The sequence below is a fragment of the Haematobia irritans genome, chromosome 5 (assembly GCF_050003625.1).
Source record: "Haematobia irritans isolate KBUSLIRL chromosome 5, ASM5000362v1, whole genome shotgun sequence".
Classification (NCBI taxonomy): Eukaryota; Metazoa; Arthropoda; class Insecta; order Diptera; family Muscidae; genus Haematobia; species Haematobia irritans.
This window is the reverse complement of record NC_134401.1, coordinates 95,116,142-95,129,109: the sequence shown is the minus strand read 5'-3', so window position 1 is coordinate 95,129,109 and position 12,968 is coordinate 95,116,142. Positions and strand designations below refer to the sequence as shown.

General features: G+C 36.2%; 1 protein-coding gene across 1 annotated transcript in view; it reads right to left on the bottom strand.

Moving 5' to 3' along the window:
• Nucleotides 1-3,893: 3,893 nt before the first annotated feature.
• LOC142238612 (ATP-binding cassette sub-family G member 1-like) overlaps nt 3,894-12,968 on the bottom strand; it is a 46,274-nt gene continuing 37,199 nt past the window's right edge. The window contains exons 7-8 of the mRNA XM_075310305.1: nt 4,415-4,671; nt 3,894-4,350 (exon numbers count right to left, since the gene is read on the bottom strand). Coding sequence (XP_075166420.1) covers nt 3,928-4,350; nt 4,415-4,671 — 680 coding nt within the window. The 3' untranslated portion in view covers nt 3,894-3,927. The remainder of the gene's footprint in view (nt 4,351-4,414; nt 4,672-12,968) is intronic.

The window sequence follows — 12,968 nt, the reverse complement described above, 5'->3', positions numbered from 1 at the left end:
GTTTAGGAGATTTGGGTTGAATTTCGGATTTTCTATGGGTTATAACGAATTATTCTCATTTTCCCTCTAGGAGGCATAGTTTAGGAGATATGAGCAAAAGAAGTTTTTATAAAAATATTTCGATTTTTTTTAGATTTGGGTTGAATTTAAATATATTTTCTATGGGTGTTCACTAATTAACCTTCTTTTCACTCTTGGGGGCGTAGTGTGGGAGGTATGAGCAAAACAAGATTTTCATTTAAAATTTTTGAATAATATTTGCATTTAACATAATTTTCTTCACATTAAGAACACGCATTTTTGATGTTTGCTTTCCTCAGGTAAATTCGTTAGCCTTTGAAGTTAGGTAAAGTTCCCCTAAATTAATGAAAAGCTTTTTTAATTTAACAAAATCATTTTTAAATTCACGAATTTTCGATTACATATAAAACAAGCTTGACAAATAGGCTAATACTTATTTTTATGATTCTTCATTTTTGGTTTAAATTCATTTTGTTATACCCTCCACCATAGGATGGCGGTATATTAACTTTGTCATTCCGTTTGTAACTCATCGAAATATTGCTCTAAGACCCCATAAAGTATATATATTCTGGGTCGTGGTGAAATTCTAAGTCGATCTGAGCATGTCCGTCCGTCTGTCTGTTGAAATCACGCTAACTTCCGAACGAAACAAGCTATCGACTTGAAACTTGGCACAAGTAGTTGTTACTAATGTAGGTCGGATGGTATTGCATATGGGCCATATCGGTCCACTTTTACGTATAGCCCCCATATAAACGGAACCCCAAATTTGGTTTGCAGACCCTCTAAGAGAAGCAAATTTACATGGTGTTAGTATATGGTCTCTAACAACCATGCAAAAATTGGTCCACATCGGTCCATAATTATATATAGCCCCCATATAAACCGATCCCACGATTTGGCATTCGGAGCCTCTAAGAGAAGCAAATTTCATCCGATCCGACTGAAATTTGGTACATGGTGTTAGTACATGTTCTCTTATGACCATGCAAAAATTGGTCGAAATCGGTCCATAATTATATATAGCAAAATTTATCCGATTCGGTTGAAATTTGGTACGTGATGTTAGTATATGGTATCCAACAAAAATGGTCCATATCAGTCCATAATCATATATAGCCGCCATATAAACCGATCCCGAGATTTGGTTTTGGATCCTCTTGGAGGAGCAAATTTCATCCGAGTTAGTTGAAATTTGGTACATTGTGCTAATATATGGCCGTTAATAAGCATGCCTAACTAGGTCCATATCGGTATATAGTTATATATAATCCCTCGGTCTCCAATCACACAAAAATTGGTGCATATCAAGTTCATAATTGTATATAGTCCCAATATAAGCGACCCCCATATTTCAATTCTGGGTCTCTACGTACCGTGCAAAAGTCCATATCGATTCGTAATTATTTCTTGACTTACCTATACAAACCTTTTTTGTCTAGTATATACCACGTATGGACTAACTCACAATTTAGAAAACGATGTTAAGAAGTTTTAAGATACCACAACCCAAGTAATTCGATTGTGGATGACAGCCTTTCGTAGAAGTTTCTACGCAATCCATGGTGGAGGGTACATAAGCTTCGGCCTGGCCGAACTTACGGCCGTATATACTTGTTATACCCTCCACCATAGGATGGGGGTATACTAACTTTGTCATTCCGTTTGTAACACATAGAAATATTGCTATAAGACCCCATAAAGTATATATATTCTAGGTCGTGGTGAAATTCTGAGTCGATCTGAGCATGTCCGTCCGTCTGTTGCAATCACGCTAACTTCCGAACGAAACAAGCTATCGACTTGAAACTTGGCACAATTAGTTGCTATTGATGCAGGTCGGATGGTATTGCAAATGGGCCATATCGGTCCACATTTACGTATAGCCCCCATATAAACGGACCCCCAAATTTGGATTGCGATTGCTCTATGAGAAGCAAATTTCATCCGATCGGGCTGAAATTTGGTACATGGTGTTAGTATATGGTCTCTAACAACCATGCAAAAATTGGTTCACATCGGTCCATAATTACATATAGCCCCCATATAAACCGATCCCCCGATTTGGCTTGCAGAGCCACTAAGAGAAGCAAATATCATCCGATCAGGCTGAAATTTGGAATATGGTGTTAGTATATGGTCTCTAACAACCATGCAAAAATTGGTCCACATCGGTCCTTAATTATATATAGCCCCCATATAAACCGATTACCAGATTTGTCCTCCGGAGCCTCTTGGAAGACCAAAATTCATCTGATTCAGTTGAAATTTGGTACGTGGTGTTAATATATGGCCTCAAACACCCATGCAAAAATTGGTCGAAATCGGTCACTAATTATATATAGGCCCAATATAAACCGATCCCCAGATTTGACCTCCGGAGCCACTTGGAAGAGCAAAATTCATCCGATTCGGTTGAAATTTGGTACGTGATGTTAGTATATTGTATCCAACAACCATGCAGGAATTGGTTCATATCAGTCCATAATTATATATAGCTCCCATATAAACCGATCCCCAGATTTAACATCCGGTGCCTTATGGAGAAGCAAAAAAATTTCATCTGGTTGAAATTTGGTACATGGTGGTAGTTATGATATTTAACAATCATGCCAAAAGTGGTCCATATCAGTCCATAATCATATATAGCCCCCATATAAACCGAGATTTGGTTTTGGAGCCTCTTGGAGGAGCAAATTTCATCCGAGTCAGATGAAATTTGGTACATTGTGCTAGTATATGGCCGTTAACAACTATGCCTAACTAGGTCCATATCGGTCTATAGTTATATATAGCCCTCAGATAAATCGATCCCCAATCACACAAAATTTGGTCCATATCAAGTTCATAATTGTATATAGCCCCCACAAAAGCGACCACCATATTTCAATTCTGGCTCTCTACGTATCGTGTAAAAAGTCCATATCGATTCATAATTATTTGTAGACTTACCTATACATAACTTTTTTGTCTAATATATACCACGTATGGACTAACTGACAATTTAGAAAACGATGTTAAGAAGTTTTAAGATACCACAACCCAAGTAATTCGATTGTGGATGACATTCTTTCGTAGAAGTTTCTACGCAATCCATGGTGGAGGGTACATAAGATTCAGCCTGGCTGAACTTACGGCCGTATATATTTGTTTTTCATTAAATTTAGGACACAAATTTTGTAAATTTGCATCCCTCCGTTAAAGTCGCATGTCTTGGAATTAAGACTAATTTTCCTTAAGGTAAAGAAACACATTGTTGTTTTAAAGAAATTTTAATTAAATTTTCCATGTGTATATATATATTTTTAAGGCGCCAATTGGTTACTTCCATTCTTTTACTTGCAGCATACTCTCTAAGACTCTCTTTCTAAACACATATATTTTTATAGGCTATTTCTAAATTAATATATGTTTGCATCCAAGCATATTATAGTTACAATCATTTTATGTCCCAAACATAATATGTTCTAACATATTAACATATATGTCCCAAACATGTGATGCTAGTTTATAAACATTGTATGCTTACACTTAAAAATATTGTGTTTAAAACTTTGATTTCGAAACATAAAATTCTTACACCCAAACATATGAAAAACAGTGTTTCTCGTCCGTGTAGGCGAATATGGAATAGGAAAACAATTCCCAGGGAGTTGTTATTCATTATTGGGCTAGAAATGTTCATTGAAGATGATCCAGCGATAAAAACTTTTTTTTTTCATTTTACAAAGAAATTCACCTTAGTTTTTGCCCACAGCAGTATAAGCAAAACATGGTTTAGAATTGCAGTGAAATGCGCATCTTTTGATCTTATTTGCCCAATTCGATAAAAAATATATTTAGTCTAGGGCATAATAAGAAATAGAAAATTTTTTGTTTATAAATTTTATTTTATTCTTAATTCTAGGTAAACTTAAATGCTAATTTTGTTTTCAATTTATGCTTAATATACAAATAATAACGATTTTTTATGGTAGACTCTGATATTTCTAGACGACTTTTGAAATTTACAAAGGCCAATGTCATAAAGATGAAATAAAACATAATTAAGAATATCACCGATCTCAAATAGTTAACATCTGAGCTTCCCAAGTGTCTTAGGAAATATTTTGGCTTATGGAAATAACAAAAAAGTTCATCAGTGGGACATTTAAAATCTCCTCTATCGAACTTAAATAGGGTGGCTAAAATTCCCTCCATAGAATGTTTAATGTAGCTAGTCTTCATCAGTATTGTCTCAAAGAGAGTAGGCTCTAATTTCTCCAAACCCAGATTACTGAATACTACCCATATCGATGTAATATTTGGTCCAATGAACAAGGCATTCTGAAATTGAGAAATAAATGAATCATATGATATGATATTTGCCAGAGAGTGAGTGAATTCTTACTAATAGACAAAATCTGGAACCAATAAATAGGCCAAATGTTATGCCCACCATTGAGGTAAGAAAATTCATGCCAAAGAAAAGAAAAAATCGAAATGTTTCGACGGGTTGGCCAGTGACGAAATATAGAATTGCCGAACAACACAGACACATAACCGTAGTGATTGGTATTTGGGATGTCAGTAGTGCTAGAAAATAGGAACTGAGACGATACCATCGATTGAAGTACTCCCTTCTTAGATATTGCATTTCAAGGGGAACTGTAAAGAAAAGTAAATACAGTGAGTCAAAAAATTTTACATACACCCAATATTCAGTAATAAGAGTGTAAATGTTTACAAGATAACTTAAAAACAGGCAAACATAGCCATATAGTAAATTTATGTCAAGACATGTTTACGTATGCTAAATGTAAATTACTTTAAGTTTAATTAAATACCAAATCTAACCGAAAATTGAGCACTGGCTATAATCCTATATGCTGTTGAAGTCTTGTGGTCAGCAAAAAAGGAATTCTTTCCACCCAAATGAAAATTTGTTTGGAATAAAAGTATATAAATTGCTGTAATAAACCTTGGCGTATTTTTATACCCTGCTCCACACTGTGGAACAGGGTATTATAAGTTAGTGCATATGTTTGCAACACCCAGAAGGAGACGAGATAGACACATGGTGTCTTTGGCAAAAATGCTCAGGGTGGGCTCCTGAGTCGATATAGCGATGTCCGTCTGTCCGTCTGTCCGTGAACACATTTTTGTAATCAAAGTCTAGGTCGCAGTTTTAGTCCAATCGACTTCAAATTTGGCACAAGTATGTGTTTTGGCTCAGAATAGATCCCTATTGATTTTGGAAGAAATCGGTTCAGATTTAGATATAGCTCCCATATATATATTTCGCCCGATATGGACTCATATGGCCCCAGAAGCCAGAGTTTTACCCTAATTTGCTTAAAATTTTGTACAAGAAGAACAATTAGTACTATAGTCAAGTGTGCCAAATTTTATCGAAATCGGTTCAGATTTAGATATAGCTCCCATATATATCTTTCGCCCGATATGGACTAATACGGTCCCAGAAGCCAGAGTTTTACCCCAATGTGGTTGAAATTTTGCACAGGGAGTAGAATTAGCATTGTAGCTATGCGTGCCAAATTTATTTGAAATCGGTTCAGATTTAGATATAGCTCCCACATATATCTTTCGCCCGATTTACACTCATAGGACCACAGTGGCCAATTTTTTGCTCCGATTTAGTTGAAATTTTGCACAGGGAGTAGAATTAGCTTTGTAGCTATGCGTGCAAAATTTGGTTGAAATCGGTTCAGATTTAGATATAGCTCCCACATATATATGTTTTTCTGATTTCGACAAAAATGGTCAAAATACCAACAATTTCCTTGTAAAATCGCCACTGCTTAGTCGAAAAGTTGTAAAAATGACTCTAATTTTCCTTAACTTCTAATGCATATATATCGAGCGATAAATCATAAATAAACTTTTGCGAAGTTTTCTTAAAATTGCTCCAGATTTAAATGTTTCCCATATTTATACCCTGCTCCACACTGTGGAACAGGGTATTATAAGTTAGTGCATATGTTTGCAACACCCAGAAGGAGACGAGATAGACACATGGTGTCTTTGGCAAAAATGCTCAGGGTGGGCTCCTGAGTCGATATAGCCATGTCCGTCTGTCCGTGAACGCATTTTTGTAATCAAAGTCTAGGTCGCAGTTTTAGTCCAATCGACTTCAAATTTGGCATAAGTATGTGTTTTGGCTCAGAATAGATCCCTATTGATTTTGGAAGAAATCGGTTCAGTTTTAGATATAGCTCCCATATATATATTTCGCCCGATATGGACTTAGATGGACCCAGAAGCCAGAGTTTTACCCTAATTTGCTTAAAATTTTGCACAAGAAGAACAATTAGTACTATAGTCAAGTGTGCCAAATTTTATTGAAATCGGTTCAGATTTAGATATAGCTCCCATATATATCTTTCGCCCGATATGGACTAATACGGTCCCAGAAGCCAGAGTTTTACCCCAATTTGGTTGAAATTTTGCACAGGGAGTATAATTAGCATTGTAGCTATGCGTGCCAAATTTGGTTGAAATCGGTTCAGATTTAGATATAGCTCCCATATATAGCTTTCGCCCGATTTACACTCATATGACCACAGAGGCCAATTTTTTGCTTCGATTTACTTGAAATTTTGCACAGGGAGTAGAATTAGCATTGTAGCTATGCGTGCCAAATTTGGTTGAAATCGGTTCAGATTTAGATATAGCTCCAATATATAGCTTTCGCCCGATTTACACTCATATGACCACAGAGGCCAATTTTTTGCTCCGATTTAGTTGAAATTTTGCACAGGGAGTAGAATTAGCATTGTAGCTATGCGTGCCAAAATTGGTTGAAATCGGTTCAGATTTAGATATATCTCCCATATATAGCTTTCGCCCGATTTACACTCATATGACCACAGAGGCCAATTTTTAACTCCGATTTAGTTGAAATTTTGCACAGGGAGTAGAATTTGCATTACAGCTATGCGTGCCAAATTTGGTTGAAATCGGATCAGATTTAGATATAGCTCCCATATATAGCTTTCGCCCGATTTACACTCATATGACCACAGAGGCAAATTTTTAACTCCGATTTAGTTGAAATTTTGCACAGGGAGTAGAATTTGCATTACAGCTATGCGTGCCAAATTTGGTTGAAATCGGTTCAGATTTAGATATAGCTCCCATATATATGTTTTTCTGATTTCGACAAAAATGGTCAAAATACCAACATTTTCCTTGTAAAATCGCCACTGCTTAGTCGAAAAGTTGTAAAAATTACTCTAATTTTCCTAAACTTCTAATACATATATATCGAGCGATAAATCATAAATAAACTTTTGCGAAGTTTCATTAAAATTGCTTCAGATTTAAATGTTTCCCATATTTTTTCGTTGCAACCACGTTATTTTCTCGAAAATTAAGTATCTGTTTTCGGAAAGAATGTTATGTTTGGCGAGAAAACGACATTTTTGTGACAAACATGTTACATGGTCACCATCCAAAAATAACATTTTGCTCTTGAAACATATTTGAGGTGATCATATTCCTTCCCTGGGTTTATAGAGGTTCCTATAATCATGAAGCGATATGAACCAATTTTCGCATGATAATTAGAACGCCGAATTCGATTCTACCAGATAAAATTTGTTCCTCCATCAGGCTTCAGAAATAAAATCTCGGGAGTCAGTTATATAAAACAAGTAAGGAAAGTCTAAAGTCGGGCGGGGCCGACTATATTATACCCTGCACTTTGTAGATCTAAATTTTCGATACCATATCACATCCGTTAAATGTGTTGGGGCTATATATAAAGGATTGTCCCAAATACATACATTTAAATATCACTCGACCTGATCGGAATTTGATAGACTTCTACAAAACCTATAGAGTCAAAATTTAAGTCGGCTAATGCACTAGGGTGGAACACAATGTTAGTAAGAAAATATTGGCCACTTGTTCCACAGTGTGGCGCAGGGTATAATTATGAACAGAGATGGACTAATTTTTCTGCATGATTATTAAAAATCATCACGTTCAAAATTGCAACCGGTTCTAATGAAATTTACTACTTCCAGAGAACCAGGAAGTCAAATGGATCGGATGAAATTTTTTCTCCCGTGGGCCATATCCGAGGAGCGATATATAATCATGGACTGACTTGAACCAATTTTTGCACATACCAAATTTCAGCCGGCCCTGCCGAAATCTTCCGGTGTACTTTGTCTAATTCTGAGCCGATTTTGATAAAATTTGGCACACATTGCTAAAATTTTAATTAAACTCGCAGTGCAAAACTTCAACACTTTCGAAATTAAACTTCGGCCTCAGTGGTCATATCAATCTAAATCAGACACAATGGGAACTATATCTAAATCTGAACCGATTTCTTCCAAAATCAATAGGGATCTATTCTGAGCCAAAACACTTACTTGTGCCAAATTTGAGGTCGATTGGACTAAAACTGCAACCTAGACTTTGATTACAAAAATGTATTCACGGACAGACGGACATCGCTATATCGACTCAAGAGCCCACCCTGAGCATTTTTGCCAAAGACACAATGAGTCTATCTCGTCTCCTTCTGGGTGTTGCAAACATATGCACTAACTTATAATACCCTGTTCCACAGTGTGGCGCAGGGTATAATTATGAACAGAGATGGACTAATTTTTCTGCATGATTATTAAAAATCATCACGTTCAAAATTGCAACCGGTTCTAATGAAATTTACTACTTCCAGAGAACCAGGAAGTCAAATGGATCGGATGAAATTTGTTCTCCCGTGGGCCATATCCGAGGAGCGATATATAATTATGGACTGACTTGAACCAATTTTTGCACATACCAAATTTCAGCCGGCCCGGCCGAAATCTTCCGGGGTACTTTGCCTTATTCTGGGCCGATTTTGATAAGATTTGGCACACATTGCTAAAATTTTAATTCAACTCTCAGTGCAAAACTTCAACACTTTCGAAATGAAACTTCGGCCTCAGTGGTCATATGAATCTAAATCGGGCGAAAGATATATATGGGAGTTATATATGAATCTGAACCTACTTTGACAAAATTTGGCATGTGTAGCAAGAATGTTAGTCATACTCACTGTGCAAGTAAATCGGAGTGAAATTTTTACCTCTGGGATCATATAAGTGCGTATCGGACGAAAGATATATATAGCAGCTATATCTAAATAAATTTAGCATACATAGTAAAAATGTTAATTCCATTCCCTGTGCATAATTTTAAGAAAATTGGAGTGAAATCTTGATCTACGGTGGTCATATGACTGTAAATCGGAAGAGAGATATATTTGGAAGGTATATCTAAATCTGAACCGATTTCAACCAAATTCGGTACGCATATTTATAATTTTAATTCTACTCCCTGTGCAAAATTTCACATAACTGGGAGTAAACCTTTGAGGCCACAGAAGTGTAAATCGGGTGAAAGCTATATATGAGAGCTATATCTGAATCAATTTGATATTCTGCAAAATTTACGAGACTAATAAAATATTCGATTATACGGAATTGGAATAAGATCGGTTGTTAACTACGTCATTTATAACCAGATCGGCTATAAATATAAACTAATTCATTGTTTATTTGTATTTATAATGTTGTGCAAGCAAACATCACATATTTTTACACACTCTATTTTGGTACAATTTCAACAATAAGTAATAATTCCATATTTATATCATGTAACTGCAAATAAGAAAATGATACCATATAGCAAAATGCAGAATTAAAAACAGGTACATTTTTTCAACCACACTTCCCATTTTTGTGTTCGCATAAAACCACGTGCCACTTCTGAATAAATAAATTAACACAAAACACAATAATTCCGTATTCTCCGTCTATTCCAAGCAATAATCAACACACGACTGACGCGTAAAATGAAAATCGTGTTTACCTGCTCAATGTTTTTATAAAATTCGTTTCGCTGCAAAAAAGTAAAAAAACAAGTAGATACAGCACTAAGTTCGGCCGGGCCGAATCTTAAATACCCACCACCATGAACCAAATATTAGGGTTTCCTTTGAAATTTCAGGAGGGCTTGAGGACTTGAGGACACTTCCCGAAGATAAATTTAAAGACTTCACCTATGAGGACTATATCAGATTCTGGGTTTATAAGAACCATTTTTGTTTGAGTTTTAGAGGAATCATTAACATCTCTTGTAAGTGTGCAAGAAAATTATAAAATAACGTCCTGATTTGAAATCTTAAATCTGTAGATTTTCTCCCGAGAAGTAAAATCTGGAAATTTTACATTGAGTTTTAAGCAATTTTCATGATCAGTGCGCCTTCTGTATCCTCAAGAAGTGAAATCGGTTTATATGGAGGCATTACCAATTGGACCGACAAAAACTTAATCCGATACACGTTTTTGTGAGCTTAAAATACCAGAATATTTACAATTTCAGGTAAATAGGATAAAAAGTACGGTTTCTAGAAACCCAAGGAGTTAAATCGGGAGATCGTTGTTATGGGGGCTATACTAAAATATGGACCGATACTCACCGTTTTCGGCACACCTCTTTATGACCCGAAAATACCTCTAGATTTCCAATTTCATGCAAATAGGATAAAAACTTCGGATTCTAGAAGCCCAAGAAGAAAAATCGGGAGATCGGTCTATATGGGGGCTATACCAAAATATGGACCGATACTCACCATTTTCGGCACACCTCTTTATGGTCCTAAAATACCTCTAGATTTCCAATTTCAGACAAATTGGATAAAAACTACGGTTTCTATAAGCCCAAGACCCAAAATCGGGCACTATACCAAAACATGGACCGATACTCACAATTTTTGGCACACGTATTTGTGGTCCTACAATACCTTTAGATTTCCAGTTTCAGGTAAATTGAATAAAAACTGCGGTTTCTATAAGCCCAAGAAGTAAAATCGGGAGATCGGTCCATATGGGGGCTATACCAAAATATGGACCGATACTCACAATTTTTGGCACACGTATTTGTGGTCCTACAATACCTCTAGATTTCCAATTTCAGGTAAATTGAATAAAAACTGCGCTTTCTATAAGCCCAAGAAGTAAAATCGGGAGATCGGTCCTTATGGGGGCTATACCAAAACATGGACCGATACTCACAATTTTTGGCACACGTATTTGTGGTCCTACAATACCTTTAGATTTCCAATTTCAGGTAAATTGAATAAAAACTGCGGTTTCTATAAGCCCAAGAAGTAAAATCGGGAGATCGGTCTATATGGCGGCTATACCAAACTATGGACCGATACTCACCATTTTTGGCACACCCCTTTATGGTCATAAAATACCTCTAGATTTCAAATTTCAGGCAAATTGGATAAAAACTTCGATTTCTATAAGCCCAAGACCCCAAATCGGGAGGTCGGTTTATATGGGGACTATACCAAAACCTGGACCGATATAGCCCATCTTCGAACTTGACCTGCCTGCAGACAAAGGACGAGTTTGTGCAAAATTTCAGCACGATTGCTTCATTATTGAAGACTGTAGCGTGATTACAACAGACAGACAGACAGACGGACATCGTTATATCGAATTTCTCCCAGATCAAGAATATATATACTTTATATAGTCGGAAATCGATATTTCGATGTGTTACAAACGGAATGACAAACTTATTATACCCCCGTCACCATTCTATGGTGGTGGGTATAAAAATAAGTTGTCATGAAAAATATATACATGGCCTTTACGGCCATGTAATGGTTCTAGACATGTCTATACGTAACCTATAAAAATACTTTTTTCCCTGCAAAAAAGTAAAAATGAATGGTCAGGTACATGATTTTCACGACCATTTATGTAAATGGTCTCAAATTCTATCATTTGAATAAAAGAACACGTTTTTGGCATTTTATAACCATTTAAATGCATACATATTTCTCTGCTCGAAAACTATTTTTACAAAGACAAAATACATGGTTTTCGCGACAATTACATGCTTTAGATAAGCATTAAATTAATGCGGCAACGATGTCCAAACATGTTTTTTCTGTGCGTGTACTTTTAAATGCCTTTTAACTTTAAAGTCAAGATGCAAAAAGTCAACAATATTAAAGACGATTTCATTAATTTTGAATATTTTTTCAGAAGTATAAAAGCCAAGTTGACTTTAATAAAACGAAATTTTCTTTCATATTAGGATACCCAATTTTGAGTCGAACCAATTAACTATAACAAATATATAAGGCCGTAAGTTCGTCCAGGCCGAATCTTATGTACCCTCCACCATGGATTGCATATAAACTTATAAAGGGTGATTCTTTTGAGGTTAGGATTTTCATGCATTAGTATTTGACAGATCACGTGGGATTTCAGACATGGTGTCAAAGAGAAAGATGCTCAGTATGCTTTGACATTTCATCATGAATAGACTTACTAACGAGCAACGCTTGCAAATCATTGAATTTTATTACCAAAATCAGTGGCAGAAAATCCGCTTTTTTATCGACAAATTTTGTTCAGCGATGAGGCTCATTTCTGGTTGAATGGCTACGTAAATAAGCAAAATTGCCGCATTTGGAGTGAAGAGCAACCAGAAGCCGTTCAAGAACTGCCCATGCATCCCGAAAAATGCACTGTTTGGTGTGGTTTGTACGCTGGTGGAATCATTGGACCGTATTTTTTCAAAGATGCTGTTGGACGCAACGTTACGGTGAATGGCGATCGCTATCGTTCGATGCTAACAAACTTTTTGTTGCCAAAAATGGAAGAACTGAACTTGGTTGACATGTGGTTTCAACAAGATGGCGCTACATGCCACACAGCACGCGATTCTATGGCCATTTTGAGGGAAAACTTCGGAGAACAATTCATCTCAAGAAATGGACCGGTAAGTTGGCCACCAAGATCATGCGATTTGACGCCTTTAGACTATTTTTTGTGGGGCTACGTCAAGTCTAAAGTCTACAGAAATAAGCCAGCAACTATTCCAGCTTTGGAAGACAACATTTCCGAAGAAATTCG